Genomic DNA, 19,230 nt, shown 5'->3' with positions numbered 1-19,230 from the left:
GCTGAAACTTCTTAAAGTTCTACAGTTTTCTGACCCACCTTTGTGGCCTTCACAGCCTTGGTATTGGACAGCCCGACGCCCTTCCTGAGGTCGGTGAGCAGGTCCCGGGTCAGAGTGCTCCAGGCGGTCCGTGGCCCGATCCCGTAGGTGATGTCATGGTCTTTGAAGGCGATGAGCTGCGAGCTGGTTACATAGTGGATGGTGAAGGGCGGGCCCTTCTCTGTGGTCTCCAGGATCACAGACACGCTGCCGTTCGAGATGAACTTGATGTCCAAGCTCAGGATGAAGTCTTTGGAGTTACCCAGCTGGAGGGACACGCCTTCAGACGACTCTGCGGTGGAGGGGGAGGTGCAGCAGATACATGGGAGACGTGTTAAATGTGTCGAGGATGAACTGAGACTGCAGGAGAAAAGACTTTTTATAGTTTCTTCAAGAGCATTGAGTCAGAAAAAAATGAGTAACCTCTTATGACTGATTTTTAAGAACCTCTGACAATTACTGCATGACAATGGGCTATTTTAAGCAGGCGGACTGGAAGCCTTTTGCAGTGCGTCTGTCTCCTTTAACACTCTCTGCTTTGATGGTTTGCTTCTTTTGAGGCTCGTCTTTTTGTTCACAAGATCCACTCTGTAGTCGCGTCCTCAAATGATCAATGACAGTCTGAAAATGTAAGAAAATTCTGCGGTCTAAAAACCTGCTTTTTATTACCAGGAACGTTAGAATGCTATTATGTGTTAGAAGGCCTAGCTCTCTCTCTCTCTGTGTGTGTGTGTGTAAGAGAGAGAGGGACTCAACCGCACACAGGGACACGCTCCTCATGGGATGTTGGGTACAGATGTGTCACTGCACACTGGGCTTAATTAGGAGGAGACCGGACAGACGGGAGGGAAAGAACAAAGTGGAAAAAGTTGGAACATGAGAGCGAAAGAAGAAGTCGACGCATTGTAGCAACTTTTCTATTTGCATCTCCACAAGATAAGAAGTCAAGATGATATTCTGTTCCCACACTGCCACCGCTCCTCGAACTTTAAATCAACTTTTTGCCAGTCAGCCACTTTACTCGCTGCTCTGAATTCATTTCAACCCCCTAAAGCACCAACAGCTTCTGGAATGATCTCCTCCTTTGGTTTTGTTACTCTTTCTGCACAGCACACACAAAAAATAACTTTTTTTTTCTCATCAAAGCGCCCCAAAGGATGAAGAGAGGAAAGAGCGCAAGAGTCAACAAAATGGAGTGTAATGGAATGATGGGTCGCACAAGTGCCCTTAAAGCCGGCCCGAGACAGGAGAGAGTGAAAATGAGCCGATAGTGAGAAGACAATTGAGAATCAGAGAGAGAGAGAGAGAGAGAGAGAGAGAGAGAGAGAGAGAGAGAGATCTCGCATGACACAAGCTGAGAAAGCAGAAGCAGGCGAGACACAAAGACAGTCGATCAGGAGGAGAATGAAGGAGAGAGCCAGTCTGGCAGGGGCCTCTGGATGACTACGGCTCTTTAATGCACTCATAAATCCATTACTTAAGGCAATGCAGAGAGTAAGTGGATTTGTACTCTGGCCCCGTGATTACTCTGGCATCAATAAAGGATGGGAAGGGAATATAGACGAGAATCCACCTCCTCTGCTCGGCTCGGCTCTCTGGCTGTTTAGCAATAAGGCAGGAGTCAGAGATGACATGCAGCAGGGAGGATGTCGGTGTGAAAGCACACTCGTGTACATGAGTGAGGGTGTTGAATGAACACTTGAAACATGCACAGAACATGCCGTGCAAACGATCGCAGCGTCAGAACAACTGTCAAAGCTGGAATAATTATTCATCCACATCCTCCTGTGACTGCACCAGTGAGTCTGCACAGGACATGCAGTGCATAAACTGTACACTTCCACTGGGCAGAGAATGACTACCAAGCCAATCCTTTCTCAATGTATCCTTTTGTCTTCATAGGAAATCAGTTAAAAACGTAATGATGATTTAGAGGCAAAGCTGACTTATTTATATTTTTGTTTTATATGACAAACAGTCCAAAACTACAACATATCTATGTTTAATCTATATGGCGCCCAGTTAGTGACGCGTTTTCCATCAGCCAGCAGTGGTTGGTCTGCCAGAGAGGGTAGGCGGAGCTAAGCGGCTGCTTTTCCGCTCTCTACAAGTGTTGCGAGTAAACAGTAATCTACTATGGCTGAACAAACAAAGAAAAGATGGATGACTACAGATACAACTTCAAAAATAAGTGAAAATCCAAAGAGAAAGAAACAAACTCGACGCTCAGATGAAGCAAACAGTCTGAAAAGGAAAGCGACCGTCAGCGAGGAAAATCAAGAGTTACAACCGGAGCCAACCGTGGACGTCACACATGCAACACTGTCTGGATATCTGGGAAGTGTGCTCCCGCAGTTACCGTTTATCACCATATGTGCCGCCAAAGAGAACGAAACTGAGATCTTCGAGTTTACAACTTTAAAGGATTATCAAATTTAGGGGCGGGATTCGCAGGGTAATTTTCGATACGATACACGATGCGTTTTCTGCTCGTCATTTCTTTAAATACTCTTCACTCTTGATACCTACTAAAAGATGTACAGTTAAGGTTAAGCTGGATTTAGATCTGGACTCTGACTTGGCAACTAGAGTTACTTTTTCATGGAAATGTCATGAAATCAAACCCCAGTGTTGATAATAATTAAGTTCACAATTTTCCCTGTAATAGCCATTTAACGCATCCATAGAGGCTGCCATTCTCATGCTGGATTCAGGTTGCCTACTAAAGCGCGATGGATTCATAGGAAAATGATGCTTCCATGTAATCCAGTGTGTTTGTGATAGCAGCCTCATTGTTTCCTGACCGTCCAACAGCTGTACGACAGATGTGTCAAATTACTGTTAATGCAAACGTAACATTTCACTTTAAAACACCCTGCTGCAGAAATACTGGCTGGCTTATATTGTGAAGCAGTATTAGCCAACGCAGTTAGCAACATCCATCATTAAAAACACATCTACATAAAACACCAGGGACATTTGACAGTAAGTGACAGTAGATTTAATGTTTGCAAAGAGATGAGAAATAGCTGTTAGTGACAATAAGCTGTTAGATAAGACCACACACCTCAAACTCATCAGCAAGCTAACTAACTTTAATGTTCCCTGGTGGAATCAGATCAGGGCTGAAATTATAACTGACTGACATCTTAATTAAAACTGTGTGCTTGTTTGGTTGTGCAATAAAAGACACACCAGCAGCTGGTCCCTTTGTTTGTGAAAAGGGAGCTGCTGAAGGAGTGTTGAAATATTAAAGCACACTCGCAGGTGTTGCCAAATCCACCAGGACTGAAATCTTAATATTTATAACTTTAAAGTGTCTTTTTCTGTTTATCAGTGTCAGAGGAACCCACTTTCCCTCGCCTTTGATTCAATGTTCTGAGACGATGAATCTTCCAAAGTTGGTGAATACTTTCTCAAGGCACCGTGGAGCTGCTGACAGCCGTTTCCCCACCGTATCCCCGCACACAGATCACCTTTGTGTTTCTTTCACGGTTCGGTTTCAACAAAACACATTTCTGAACCATAAACGGACCACGAGAAGATTCAGACAATAAAGGCGCTCAGCGGCGGACAGTTTTTCGTGAAGGATTGTGCAGATGGTAGATGGTAGGTTATTATCAGGGGACGGACGATTGATCCACTTGTCAGAGGATTTGAGAGGCTGTTCAACACAGCTGCCCTAGATACAGTAAGGAGGAAAACAGAAAGAGGGGAGGAAGTGAAGGGAGGCAAAGACAGAGAGAAACTGACAGCAGAGACAAGAAAAGTTTGGATGAGAGCAGAACACGGCGACAAAATGGATCGAGGTAATATGATTGCAACGTTTAGGAGGCACAAAAGGGCTGAGGGGTGATAAGTGGGTGGAAATGAGTAAATAGAGGTGGAAACTGACTGAAACTGGGGATAGAGGAGGAAGATTAATGGAGGGAGAGGACTGCCGAGGGAGGGCCGAGGAGTGATGATGAAAACATGATGATGTGGAGGAAAGAGAGAGCCATGAGTCGAAGCTGTGACGGCGGAGGTGAGCGAGGAGCGGCGGGGAGAAAAGTGGAGGGTGGCGGAATGAAAAGAAATTGTTGATGATGAGAGGTTGAAAGTGGAGGAATTAGAAGGAGGTGGAAATTACAGTAGAGGCAGCAGCTCAACAGAGGACACGCAGACACTCGGAGGGAGAGAGTGTCCTGGAAATATCAGCAGGAGATCAAAGGAGAAGAAAAGACAGCTCACAGTCAGCACTGGGTAAAAGATTTTGACTTCTCCCGAATCCAAAAATAACTCCAGCAGCAACCATCGCTCAGCCTGTACGGTCATTTTACAGCTGTAAAACTAGGCCACATTTTGCATCTCTAGTCTAATGAAGTCAGATTTTACTTACAGTTAAGATATTTAGACCACACATTTTAGGAGAAGCTTTACTGTATCAGAAATAAAGAGCTGAACAAGTGAGAAACCATCGAACTACCCAGCAGCAACAACAACAACAAAGACGAGTCCCTTCATTGGGCTGGCAAAGAAGGGGATGTGGACGTGCAATTGATGGTGAAAGCTCCAGAACTTGACAGGCTTCAAATCAGACATTCAGTCAGCATTCTCTCTCCGAGCTCAGGCAGTAAAAAAGCCTGCTCACTTATTAACATGACTCGAGGAGAAAAGAGTGTTATGGTTGTCTATGAGACATCGGGCCAACAAAAATACCACTTAGAAACACCAGGGGGGGAAGGTTATCGGTTTCAAGGATTAGTTTTAAGACCTTTAAAGTTGAAAAACTCATGAGCTTAAAACTTTTACTAGGAGATTCTAAAGCCTGTGTTCACCAGCTGTCATTCAGCATTTCAGCTGCTCAGCATGCTAGCTGCTCTGTAATTGATGTTCAGATCATTGATTTAGAAAGAGCTTGCTGTTCTGTTAGTCTTCTAGGAACACCAAAAATACATGGGCCACACCTTAAGAGTGGGGTTTCTTGGGGCACCGGTTAAGTGGCGCAGAGTTTGGCTCCGACCCTCTGCCATTTGCTGCGTGTCATCCCGACTCTCTCCTCCCTCACTTCAGACTCTATCCACTGTCCTCTAAATAAAGGCAAAAAGCCCAAAAATTTATCTTTAATAAAAGTGGCATTTCTTCTTCCACAAAACCATCTTTGACCACGTATTAATCTTTAGACACCAGCATGCAGAGAAGCTAAATTAACCAGGCAGCGGCTATGATTTCTTTTTTTGTTGTTTTGCCAACTCACAGTGTGAACATGAATTTACAAAAGTCATTACAGCTGCTGAAACCGAGCGTCATCTGGTGAAAGTTTAACCAGCCTTTGTGATTTAAAAAGGCCCTCTTTCAAATAGTGTCATTCTCGCCACATACTGCAGCCCTGAATACATTTCTGTCTGGGGCATAATGAAAGGGACGATAGGAGCAAAGAGGGAGAGAGTTCATTTTTCAAAACTTTCCCTCTTTATAGATCCATTTTCAGATGCATGAGTTGAAGGCTGCACACAATAAACCGAAACAAGGTCCGAGGGAGGCTGGAGCCGAGTCTCCTCAGAACTAAATCAGCCTTAGATACAAAGAGAGAAATAAGACTCCTTTGAAAGCCTGCGGTCTTGTTAGGATGAAGGACCGGCCTCTTCCGGAGAACTTTTATGCACCGATGGAGAATTGAACATCGTGATGAGTCATCTATAAGTAATAATATAAAGTTCTTACTGAAATGTTCAGTCTCATATAATCCCTCAGAAACAACAACAAAAAGTTTTCTGGTGCCAACATATTGTCTGAGTCATCCGAGAGCTTTATGTCACTTAGTGAGTCCTGATATGAAACTGTTTGTATTTTGCGCTTGAAAAAGCCAAAGTGAAAACGAGTCAATAAAAACAGGAACACGGTGCGTTAAATATAAAACATCTGGTAGCAGTGATAAAATTACAGACACATCGCTTCTGATAATGTCAGAGCTAATGATATCTGACTGATGACCACTAAATGACACCGCTGAACGCTCTCGACTGGAGCAGAATGAGCTAACATTAGCTTCACAGATGAGCTGCTTTACAACTCAGGATACTGAAGAACCAGAGGCAGAGATATGGGCGGGCTTCTGCTTTAATACGAATATGATTGATATGCTATGCTTCAAGAGACAATCTGATGATATTGCATGTATGACGATCGATTCATCAGATGTAGCCAAAGCTTTTTATGTTCAATAGACCTCCATTGTTCTCTAATAACTAAAATGACATACTATTTTATATAATCACTATGGTGACTGAGCCTATGGCCCACTGATGAAAGCCTTTGCATTTGCAGTATTAGCTTTAACTTTAGCAGAAAAGTTTTTTTCCCGGAATTCTGTGCAGCTAACATTAGCAGGTTGGTCTTACCTGTAAATGTTTCTTTAAATAAGATGTTGAGTCGTTGGGTAATGACAGTATTTTCACAGCCGGAAAGAATAATTTGCACTGTACTGCAATGTTGCTCCCATTTCCACCCAGTGAAAGCATTTTTTTCCACCCCAGACCATGGCATCCATTTGTTTCTGTGACTGTAATGGAATACAGCTGCCTTTTTCAGGTATTTTTTGTGTTGGGTTGTTATTTTCATCGTGTTTTCTGTACAATTTCATAAATAAGAGAAAATCCATAGAAAAAGAAACAAATTGGACGCTCAGATGAAGCAAACAGTCTAAAAAGGAAAGCGACCGTCAGTGAGGAAAATCAAGAGTTACAACCGGAGCCAACCGTGGACGTCACACATGCGACACTGTGGCCCAATCCCAATCTCCACCCTAAAGCCTTAGCACTCACAGACTTTAATGGCGTCAGGCATGCAGTGTGTAAGTGCGTAAGGGTTTGAGAACTATCAAAAGTCAGAAAGGCATTAATGTTAAACATTTGCGAATATTTAATTGTTGTCACTGACAGATAAACGTATTTGCGGTTCCCGTCACCGTCCTTGCTCGCATTGTTTACATTTCTTATTACTTTTTGGTCAAACTTTACTGAATCCTACATTAATGTACGAACATTTGTTTACATTTAGTGGGGGGCTGGACAATCATGTGTGTATACGTCACCAAGTTCGCTCTGAACCCTGGGTAAGTCCCTCAGGAAAGTCTGCAGATATGCGGACTCATGGAAAGTCCGTAATTTGGTGTTGTAAAGTCCGCATCAGAGCCCTCACACACTCTGTGATCTGACAGTGGGACAGCACTAAGCACTCACGCACTTACCGGGAATACGCCTCAAAGTCCATGAGTCCGTGAGTGTGGAGATTGGGATCGGGCCTGGCTGGATATCTGGGAAGTGTGCTCCCGCAATTACCGTTTATCACCATAGGTGCCGCCAAAGAGAATTAAACTGAGATCTTAGAGATTACCACTTTAAGGTCCATATTTTTAAAAACTTGTTTCTTAAGTAGCTGCCGACATGTTTGCAATCACTGGATTATTTCAGCGAAGAGACCTTCAACTTATTTTAAACTCCTTTCTAAACGATGACAATGTTTTTGTACCTTTCATTAAAGCCCGAATGGTGCATTCAGTGGCTTTCAAAGAGTAATCTAAGCAGACAACAGCCTAAAGCTTCATTTTGTCCTTCACAGATAAACAGAATTAAGGTTAATTGGCTACAGCAGATAAAATGTGGAGAGGAGAGTTATCATTACAGCCACTAATATTCATGCTCTGGGTAAAAAGTGAAAAATACTGTTGACTAGAGGTATCTCTGTCAGCAGCGATTTGTTACACAATGCATTAATACACCATGAATGTGACAATGTGTGACTCAGTGAAGAAGGGAGGATGAAATGTGTGATATTGTGTCTGCAGGTTCTTAAATAATCATAATTTTTAGGAAACATCATGTGGTGGGTCTTCTGCCAACCAGCTCAGTCTGCCAGCTTTCTCTCTTTGTGGCTGTGACTCACCGCAGACTATCATCCTGTCCTGAGGGCGAAGTTGCATATCGAGCCTCCTACAGCCACAGTTAACAGGAGATAAGCTCCTTGCCCTGAGGCCGTCTGGGCTCACGGAAGGCGAACATACCTGGAGCGCTGAACTGTCGCACGGAGGACGCTCGGGTCTTGTCGTGGATGCGGCTGAGACCGCAGCCTTTCGGCACACTCCAGGGCGCCGAGCTGGCCCGGCTGTCTCTCTCCTCGGCGGTGTCGTAGACCTCCACGTGGGGAGGGCGCTCGGTCAGGTTCTTGCTGTAATGGCTTAAGCCGTACTGGGCGATCTGGATGGCGTAGAAGTAGCCTTGAGGTCCCCACTGAGTGGACAGAGGTACGCCTGGGTGGAAAAGGGAGGTAGAGAAGAGAGATAAGGACAATGATGTTTAATAAAAATAGAAAACGATCCGCTTATGTGCATAGACAATGTATTATTATGCGTCTGTGATGGGATGTTATTTTCATAGTGTTTTGTAGTGCTTCTAAATCTGGGGCTGAGCTGATCTTTTGTGTATGTGAAGGTTTTTTTTAACCTCTATTTTCAAACAAATGTTCCTTTTTAGATGGCAGCCCTGATAATAGCTTGTTTTTCACTTGAACAAAGACAGAATCTGTTAAATTCAGTGTCATATTGAGTTCATAACCCCAGTAATATCAATAAAACTGCTACAAAATTAAATGTTAAAAGTTTTCTCTTACTAATTGAGAGACTTTTCCAATAACAAAGAATCAAATCCGGGGCTTTATTGGAACAGAAAATAAAATCTGCATAAAAGAAGCAGAAACAAAACACCACCTGCTTTGGTAAATGAATGGACAGTGTGGGGAAATTCAAGCAAGGCTACCGCATTTCACCTGAGGCAACTTTCCCGTTCATGCAGCCAGAAATAGCTGGGGCAGGAGAATCACTGATTAACAGACCTTGTGACAGAGGGAGCATGTGCAACCCAAACCCCCTCTCTCTAAGAAGAAGAAGAACATAATAAACTCTGATTAAAGCTGGGAGATAATATTCCTCCTCCTTACAAACTAATCACCTCTGCACACACAGCTCATCACATATGCTCTACTTTACATAGTGCCTTTTTTCCCCAATAGGAGGTAAACCTGCACTAAAGAATCAGTTGTATTATGTACGACTCACACAGTGAATGAATGGCTTTATGCTTCTCTTCTAAACAGTATTCAAAGGTAAATGAGTTGCATTATAGCTCATGTGCGTGAGCTGAACAATAATTATAATCACTCTGTTGTTGCAGTGGAAAACTTCCCCATGTCTCTCCTTTATAGCATTACACACACCTTTATGAATGATGTGGTCTAAACAGTTAAACGGTAATTATTATCTTTAGTTGTAGCTCAAGGTGCAGCTCAACGGTGCCGAGCATCTTGATAATTAATGCCAACAAACATTAACTCAATATTTGACAATGAAATAAAATGTGCATAAACATGCAGGGTAAATTAGGTTCTTCTTACCAATATACTTCTTATATATATACAGTAAGAGAAAATGCTGAGCGAAAGTGTGACAAATTATCTCACTAAGTATTTTCCATCTTTTCTACCAGTTTGCATGATCTTACGTCTACCTTTGACCTACGATTAAGGAGCTTCACCAACACCCTCCATCCGACCTGATCAGTCCAGTCTGTGCACAAGCTTCAACAACGGGTCGATGCAGCGACAAGGGCATGACGCCTTACTGATGTCTGATCTACCTACGCTTATAGTTTTTATGTAACAACTTCCTCAACTACAGCTCGGGAAAAAATTAGACCACTCCATATTGTCCTTACACCAGCATCTCTCTCTGCATTTCATCGCCGGCTCAATCCAGATCTGAACCCATTGAAAACCTCCTGAATGTGATCAAGAGGAAGATGGATGGTCACAAGCCATCAAACGAAGAGTGTCACCAAACAGCACTGTGACAGACTGGTGGAGAGCATGACAAGACGCATGAAAGCTGCGATTAAAAACCAGGTTTTTCCACTGAATATTGATTTGTGAACTCTTCCTGAGTTTAAACATGAGCAGTCTGTTGTTTAAACATGAACATGAATTTGTTTTCTTTGCATTATTTGAGCTCTGAAAAACATCTTTCGTCGTCATTTTCTGCAAATCAAAGACCTAAATGAGAATATGATATTTGGAAGTCGCTGTTTAGAATAAAACAAAAGCAAACATGAATAGTAGAACCAGAGAAGAACATATGTTTGCAGTGGGCACTTCCTGAGCTGTATACTGTATGTAACTGCCCTATCACTGAAGATTGAACCCAGTTGTCTGAACACATACTCTCCTATTTCTATCCTTCTTATTTGCATGGACTGTATGTGCATTACTTTCAACCAAACTCCAGTTGACAAGGACAAGTTGACAATCTCACACACTTAACAACTTCTACCTGCAGAGAGACTTCCTGGAAAGCTCATCCAGAGAGACGAACTCCAATCCAAAAAGATGAGTCATGTTTGTAATGATTTTTTCCCTTTCAAAGTAAAAGTGACGGATGACTTGTGTCAAGCAGAGTTGAAGTTTTGCATTTTTATCCGTACCAGTCCAATACACGATTTGATCCATGCATGCTAAACTATAGCATGTACTACATGAAATAAAAGGCACAGAACGAGAGGAGTTTTATCTATTACTAATTTATAACTGTGTTCTGTTCAAACAGACAAGTTGTTCACATGTTTGCTCATAGTTAAAACTAGCTTTTGTCTTTCGGGAAAACGCAGATTTGTTTCCTTGACATAAACAGAGCACGTCCCAATGGGGTTAGAGTGTTACTGGTGTGCAACAGGCATGATTGAAATCCTTTTAATGGTTAGCAACAATCACTGGGCACCATGCCTCAAGGCAAAACATCCCAAGTAATGCATCTTAACTGTGTACATGCTTCAGTTTAATTACCTTTTCTAATGGGGCGTGAATTTATGCCCCATTTTCATGTTTATTCTTAAAGGGTACAAAGCTTGGATCAATGACACAAAACACATCCAAGTCGAAAAAAAGCCATTCATAACTCCTGATTGGGAGGCGATACATTTGATTAATGTGTTCATAAAAAAACACACCAAAAAAAAAGTAACGCACACACACTCATATATGCCCACACACACACTTTCCAGTCCCTTGGCAGACTTTTCTTCATGCCTGTCTTGTTACTGGCATCTCCCTTGACAACTTAAGTCAAATGACTGTCAAAATCCTAACACTGTAGCGCTGTGCTACTCACTGAATAACACTAAGTAATCCATGTGGAATTGCCTCGGCATATTTTTACGACTCCAGAGAGTGGACTTCTCTAGAAATCTGAAAAACCGAGTCTTGTGTCAATTATAGGAGTCTCTAAGCCTACTGAAGTTAATGCAGCAGCACCATATTTATGCTGTGCTTTGTTTCTGTCCTCTAGCAGGTCCGCTCTAATTGTGACATCTGGATGAACGAGAGCAGACATTAAAGCTCTATTCAGCAATATGTTTGATATTAACATTGACCCAAATGACTGAAATGTGTCGCGGCTAAGAGTCCTTTGTTGTGTCAAACCCTCCGAGAATTAAGTCCCAGTACAGCGTGTCTTTGCAGCTTAAAGCTCCTAAGAGGAACGTTGATTTTTTTCAAGTTTGTGTTGATTTTGGAGACCCCTGTGGACAAAGTGCTACATCTTCTCTCTTTGCTGATCTTGTCCTCTACACATGTAGAGTTTTTTTAACAAAAGATCTCCTCCTGCTTTCTTTTAACCTCAAACACATCCCTCGCTGTGAACCTTTGTAGTGTTAAATATAGAAAAAGGCTGTTATGGCAGTGCAAAGTTAATGGCCTCAGGCAGCGGTTACAGGCATTAAAAAGAACTATATAGGAATAATCAATGCTGTCGCTGATGGTCTTGTTTGCTTTTGCAGGTCATATAGAGGCAGAATTAATTTCAGTCTGTTTCAGAACCAGAAAAAAACTCCTCACAGGAGCTTTGAAGCCTACTTTAGATGAACTGTTTGAGGAATTGCGCTCTGACAATCTCACTTTGAAGAACCAAAGTAAACAAGTGGACAAAGTTCAGCTTGTTGCAGCTAAAAAGTTCAGATGTTTTCAGAAGCCTCCCGTTGGCCTAAATAGCTTAAAGGAGCAGTTCGTCCCTGGTAAAAGCCATAGCTGTGGAGAAAGTTGTACAAACAGCTCGTGGTTTCTCCCAGTCTACATTCCTACAACACCCAGCATGCATTGTGCCCGTCTAGCTGAAAGGAACGGCCAAGCGAGAGACGCTGGAGTGACACGCTGGAGTGACACACTACGGTTACGCTGTGGCCAATGTTTGGCTCAGTTTGTCGAGCAGGCGCCCCACGTACAGAGGCTACAGTCCACGATGACACTGAACGCAGGTTCAACTCCCGGTCTGTGATCATTTGGTGCATGTCATCCCCCACTCACTACTCCCCACATTTCCTGTCTCTCTTCAGCTGTCCTGTACAATAAAGGCAAAAAGCCATAAAAATAAATGTTAAAAAAACGAACAAAAAAAACATCAGCACTGATCAAAAAAGTAAGTGTCTAGAAATCCCAATTAATTTTAATTTGAGACATTACATGGATGGAACTGGTATTGAAATGTTGCATATATAAATTGATAAGTGTGTCATTGTAAAGAGGTAAGGGTTTGCAACAGTGTCCTGGATTCAATTCAGAGGCTATCCGTCTACGTCCACCTCTGTCTTTAGTGGAAACTGCTGAATCCATCTTTGTCTGCAGGTCGAGTGTTCACAGGTGTTGGGTCAGAAGAGCATATGCCTGTGTCGTGTACGTGTTTGCACCAAGAAGTTCTGCACTGTCTTGCACATTCCTGCCAAAACTGTACAGATATTTAAATACTTTGATAATACAAATATTGAGAAAGAGACATTATATTATTTTCCTATAATATTCCTTCATTTGACGTTTGACTTTCTTTCTTGCTTTTCTGTTTCTAGATTTATTGTAAAGTAAAGGACAACAAGACAAAGTCCTTGTGTTTGTAAACCTTTACAATAAATCTGATTCTAACGGGTGTTTCATCAGGTCCTTAGTAGGTTATACAATGTGTTTTAGGTCTAGGTGTTTAAGTCATGGTGGCCTGCAATGGAAGGTGGGAGTGAAGATAAAGATGGTTAGAGAAAAAGCATATAAAACGGGAGTCGGATGGTGATTTAAGAGGGCGTCGTTAGAGAGAATTAACTACTTTCACTAATGACAGTGGCCCGGCTGCTGGAGCTTCATTATTCTCAACGTTTGTTCTGTCTCGTGGAGACTCTGGTGTAACAAGGAAAAGTGAGACCTCCATGTCTAACCATAGGAAAACAAGCCCTACAGGAGATGTGAAGCACAGCACATACAGGCACATGTAAACTCAAAACATTGAAGCATAAATGTGTATTAAAAATGGACTGAATTTTACATAGACGTAAACCTAATCCCTGAAGTGTCTCAGTTAAAGAACGAGCTATAGCTCAGCATACTAGTACGATGTGGGTGTCTCTCAAGCTCTAGACTTCAAGTTACATCCCAGATGAATACTGACGAAGCAAGAGTGATGTAAAAAGGCCATCACATCATTTAATGAATATTGCTGAGGGTCCTATTAAATAACTTTTCCATGGGTAGCAGAGTGCGTTGGGAGAGAAATGCTCCCATGACCTTGTTTAAGCCCTGTGGTTTCAAGCAGTGTGACAGGCTAATTAATGAACTGCTATTTTCACCTATAAAAATATGCTAAGTTGAAGAGAGGTGTGTGCTTGCGCATGTGGAGTGCTAAGTAGCAAGGAGCCTTGGGCTTAATTAATGGACCTTGGTAAATTGTGTGCGTGCACAAGTGTGTAGGTAAAAGAGTGTAGATGCGTTTCCTCCATTTTGTGCTAAAAGAAACAAGTGTGGAAGAAATGAGGGAGGGAGAAGAACTTGGCTTCCCGCTGCTCAGCCCAGAGGTACGAACAGACTTGGCGAGAGTCCTGTCTGACCCATTTTCACTTATAGATGTTATTTTCTGTACATGTGAGAAAGTGAGGCTAAATAACAGTAAATGAAGCATAATGTGTCATCCAAAAAAAAAAGTTATTAAATCAGACAAATAAGGGAAAAATGAGATTAAATGTAGCTAAAAATAACAAACTCTGGAACTCACTTTTTCTGTAATTAACCATATTCTGCATTAAAGAGCTCTAGTCATGTTTTAAGACATAAAATGCTCTCCTGGAATTTATATTTAAATAAATAATAATTGTGTCTGATACGTTTTTTCTGCAAAATACGTTTGATTCACTTCCCTTCCAAAGCATCTTCTCCTTCTCCCTCATTAAAAACTCATGAATCTGCATCGTCCCCGCCCACTATGCAAATGTCCAACCGGCCCCTCGGTTGCGATGAAAAAAAGACACGTCACTGTCATCGTTTAACTCTCAGATGTACGACGCTTTGGGCAAAAGCGTCTGCTAAATGAAATTTTAACATCGTACTGGCAACTTGTTGAAACGTAGTTATTAGTAGTAGTAACGTTAACGTTAGTAGAAAGTAGTGAGTTTGCAAAAATTACGATGACAGTTACAGCTGGCTCGCGCATCGCTGAAGTGGTTGCCGTAAGTTGCACATAATGATATGCATAGCGTCTGAAAACGTGTTCTCCAGCCTGTCCTTGGTACACTGCAGTTTAAATCAGACAGGCCCAGACATGGAGATGACTGCTGATGCTGTCTCTGATATGTTTTGTAACACATGAAAAACACCACATGGAGATGTTTACAAGGTTAAACACTGGATTTTCACTGGATGAGGTCTTTAACATGAGTAAAAAAGCCTCCTTGCAGATTTTACTATTCAAAGAACATTGATTGTTCTGTTTGTGAGATGAACCGAAGAGCAGATTTGTGTCACCGCAGAGGAGAACAAATGCCAATATGGAGAACTGCACTATCTATCTCAGCGAAATACCCATTTACTGTCTGCAAATTGCTCTTTCAGACACTGGCTTTCATTACTCATCAAGCTAACCTCAGCAACTGACACTTTGCCAGTGAATATATCATCCTTTTATTACATCTCCCCACCAAAACAAAAGCTAGATCTGTAGCAGAGATCTACAAATCACAAATACCTCTACCCCTGTCATTCGCAGAGATGACAGAGCTCGAGGATACGATGTTTACAATGATGTGTTTGCATTTGCAAGGGAAATTTCTGACCCCTAGACTTTGAGTTCCTGCTGTGATAGTGTCTCTTGTCTCGCTTCTGTCACTTGACAATAAAAGGACAATGAACATCTATTTTCGAATTTGATGCAAGAACACAGGGCCACTTCTCGAAGTGAGCGGGGCCCTGAAGTTTATTGATGACAATGTGGTTTGAACTAATAGCTTTTTAAAATGAGCTATTGATCCTTCATGGTAATTACTTTAAAAGGACCCTTAAAAAGAAAACAACTTTGAGGACGAGCTCAAAGTGTGAAGGAACGGGGAGGGATAAACACACTTAACAGACATCCAGGAAGCGATACAAAGAAATGCTGACAGCGTCTGAACAAAGAAGCGGTTTTAATCGACTCGACACAAATGATGTTTGATAGTGTTAGTGTTAAAGAAAGAGTAACGGCATCTGGGAACGGGTGGCAGAGATTGAGGAGGTGCTTTTGAAATCTGATCTATCCTGTTAATCAAGTCTCGATTCTCTTTCTCACAGATCAAAACAGAGAATGCATCATGCATCGCTTAGCCCAAATAGACCTCATTAAGTAAATCTTATATATCCAGTGGTATGTGCTGTATTAAATAAAGGCTTACACATTCATCATTTAGGAGCTGATTCTGAGCATACATATCAGCAGCATATTTGCTCTTTAAAAATCTTTGAGCGCACTAATCAGTGCCTTTTCTGCAAGGCCATATTAACAACTACTACACCAGTAACTTCCCTAAATAACATCGTAGTTTGCTCAGTACTCACTACCAAACAAAGAGTAACATCATTTACATTGTATATTGTAAATTGCTGATGTTGTATGCAACAGAGTGACAGAACAGAAAAATACCTCTGAAATCAAAATCCAAACTTTATAGTGATATTTACTTGTTTAACAGTTTTTTGCACGTCTATGTTGTAAATGTTTGATGCTATTTTGTAAAAAGAAAAAAGAAAAGGGGAAAAAGAAAAGCAAATAGTTAAATGGAATTGTGTTGTTGTGTGTTGAGTTTAAAATTTTGGCTGCACGGTGGATCAGTGGTTAGCGCTGTTGCCTCACAGCTACAAGAGCCCCAAACCCCGGTTTGGACATAGTGGGCCTTTCTGTGTGGAGTCTGCATGTTCTCCCCGTGCATGCATGGGTTCCCTCCGGGTAAAGACATGCTCGTTAAGTGGTGACTCTAAATTGAAAAAAATGAATTTCCCTGCGGGGACATTACAGTGTATCTTATCTTATCATTTTAGGCCCAAAAGTATCTTTTTTTTGTTACATGTGCAAAAGGCAACACACTCTGAAAACATCTGACAAAAAAGTCACACGTTTTGAACATTTGCCACCTTCTGCACATGAAATGAATTGATTATTTTTGGATCCAAACGGTGTCTTCGTTTGTCAGCATGTTTTTTTTCTTATGAGATGAGACAGTTGATCTCCGTTACACACACACACACACACCTGGCACGACTTCTTGAAAGCCTGCCTAAAAAACCACAAAGCCTTTCATATTTATTTCTCTAGTATCTATAAATAGACAGTGAAAGTTAGAAGTTCTTCTCCATTTGGTGTTCCTAAAACTGGAAGCACCACTACGTGAAATTAAAGATCTGAGACAGGCATGTCTTGTAAAACTTGTGATAAATATTAATAAAGAAGATTTACCTTCCACTCCGCTGATACACTTGACGCGGTCGCGGACCTCCACGTTGTATCCCTCAAACGACATGAAGACTCCATCGGGGTGGTAGGGCTCACGCTGCGTGTAAACCTTTGAGTAGCTGTGCTGGAACTCAAACCGATCGTAGCCGTCGTACTGCACCACCTTTCCGTACACCTCAAAGTATTTCTCCATCCAGCTGAAGGGCAGGTAGACGTCTCCGCCCTCTCTCCGCCCTTTGATTGTGGATTCATCGTTGATCAGGCAGTCGATTTCTTCATACTTGATCCCGCCGACACCACCGACAACAGGCGGGGGCTCTGGAGGTTGTGGAGGGTGCTGTTGGCTGCTGATGCTAGCATCCCCCACCTTTGGACTCGGAGCCACCAAGGCGGCGCGGGGCAGGAAGCGTAGGGTGGTGTCACTGGAGCAGCGGTTCCATAGCAGCACGGTGATGAGTGTGAAGAGGGCGCAGATGACGATGAGGGTTTTATAGTTCACCCGAGCAGCCAGGCAGCGCATGGTCACAACTTGCCTGCAAGACACAAACACAAAGGATTCTTTAGAGGCTTGTGTTATTGACAGTTTGGTAAGAACAAAACATCTGCAATCGGCTTGTGAAGAAATTTACACCCTACAACCATCAGAGCTACAGACTGACAGCCTGCACTGAAACAAAGCAGCCTTATTTATTAAAAGCTGATCATTGAGTATTGACGAAATACATCCTCCTGAATCACAATTACAAGAGAGCTAATCAAAGAAACTTGGGTTTAAACACAGTGCGTAACATCCACAGCAACCGTCATAACAACAGTGAGTACATTTAAAAGCACTCAAGAGAGACCGGGTTACTGGGAGAAATCAAGACTAAATAAATATAGACTTTAATAACCTGGTTACTGTAAAATGCGCCTGACATTACTACATTACAGCAGGGCAGTCGTACAGTTACCCCTCTAGCCCTGACTTGAACCCAAGGTTTTACTTAATCTGTTTTTCTGAGCATTTAGACTGAGTGCAGTGAGGAGGACACGCTGTGAATCTGCACTCTACCTCCCTTCAGCAAGAATGTGTCTGAAATCTAGAAGCTACTTAGTGTCAGTTTCAGCTTTAGTTGGACTATACATCGCCATCCATCCATCCATCCTCTTAACTATTATCCTGTTCAGTGGGGTCGCAGGAGGGCTGGAGCAGATCCCAGCTGTGATTGGGCGAGGGGCAGGGTACACCCTGGACTGATCACCAGTCAATCACAGGGCTGACACATAAGCCACTTTCCCACCGGTCAAATAACCCACTAACTCCTGGCTTTTTTGCTTATGGGAAATGGAAAATGGTTACAATCAAATGTCAAATGACTCTGCAGTAGACCCGGGTAATTATCGCCTCGGCTCCGATCGGCATTGATGGGAACACAAAACCTGTGTCGACGTGCTACAAATTCCGGCTGTCTCCTTCCAAGCTCGGACATCTTTCCAAATTGATCTGCACAGAGTTTGATAAATAGACTGAATGAGTAATAGATACAATAAAGACCTAACCACCATAACATTTTCACTGTTTACTGTTCGGGCGTGTTTGTGAAGTCAGACGGTGATGCAGCAGAAAAGAGACCGACAGGTCTGAAAACACCTGCGTCAACACGCTAATTTCGGTGGGAAAGGTGTAATAGAGACAGACAACCAATCACACTCACATTCACACCTATGGGCAATTTTACAGTCACCATTTGACTCAACAATCATGCCTTTGGACTGTGGGAAGAAGCCGGAGTACCCGGAGGGAACCCACACATGCACGGCGAGAACATGCAAAGTAAAGGTCCTTTAGCTGTCAGGTGCCAGCGCTAACCACTGTTCCACCAGGCAGCCCCATGGCAATCCTTGTTTTCAAATAACTTTATAAAGATCTTTCCTTTCATCTTGCGGCAGTTCTGTTGCAACTGTCCCTGTCTGAAGCCTTTATCAAGCACACATGTACATAACATGCAGATATCATGTTTCTCCAGAAGGAATCAAGCTAGGGAAGTCTCTATTCCTGAACACTGATAACTGATAGAGAGTTAACATGAGGCTTGCTAAATGGCTGCTAATAGGAAAATTAGTTTGATGACAAGAAAAAAAAGTGGAAGAAAATGGTGCAAATTAGCTACATGACAAGTTTGACACTTTAGCAACAGTGGCGTCTACAGTACAAGTGTTATCCTGTGATTCCTTCAATCTTTCATGAAATACTCATAAACCCGGGAGAATTCAGCTCCGAACATCTTTCCCTAAATAGACGACAAGTTGTAATTTGTGTCAAACCCACATTTTTGCTGTCTCAATGAGATGAGTCAGAAGCCCATGAGGACAAAATAGGTTAGAAAAGAGTCTGTTGGTGA

At 42.3% G+C, this 19,230-nt stretch overlaps 1 protein-coding gene across 1 annotated transcript in view; it reads right to left on the bottom strand.

The window, feature by feature from the left end:
- The window catches only part of glceb (glucuronic acid epimerase b), a 58,516-nt gene that overhangs the window by 2,458 nt on the left and 36,828 nt on the right, over window positions 1-19,230 (bottom strand). Inside the window, exons 3-5 of the mRNA XM_069659485.1 lie at window positions 16,850-17,379; window positions 8,081-8,326; window positions 39-331 (exon numbers count right to left, since the gene is read on the bottom strand). Of these exons, the coding sequence (XP_069515586.1) occupies window positions 39-331; window positions 8,081-8,326; window positions 16,850-17,366 (1,056 nt within the window). The 5' untranslated portion in view covers window positions 17,367-17,379. The remainder of the gene's footprint in view (window positions 1-38; window positions 332-8,080; window positions 8,327-16,849; window positions 17,380-19,230) is intronic.

The sequence above is a fragment of the Semicossyphus pulcher genome, unplaced genomic scaffold, assembly GCF_022749685.1.
Source record: "Semicossyphus pulcher isolate SPU_LCO1_2020_fin unplaced genomic scaffold, fSemPul1.0.p SCAF_1, whole genome shotgun sequence".
NCBI classification, from domain to species: Eukaryota; Metazoa; Chordata; class Actinopteri; order Labriformes; family Labridae; genus Semicossyphus; species Semicossyphus pulcher.
The sequence above is the reverse complement of the archived record's forward strand: the minus strand, read 5'-3'. Positions and strand labels throughout refer to the sequence as shown.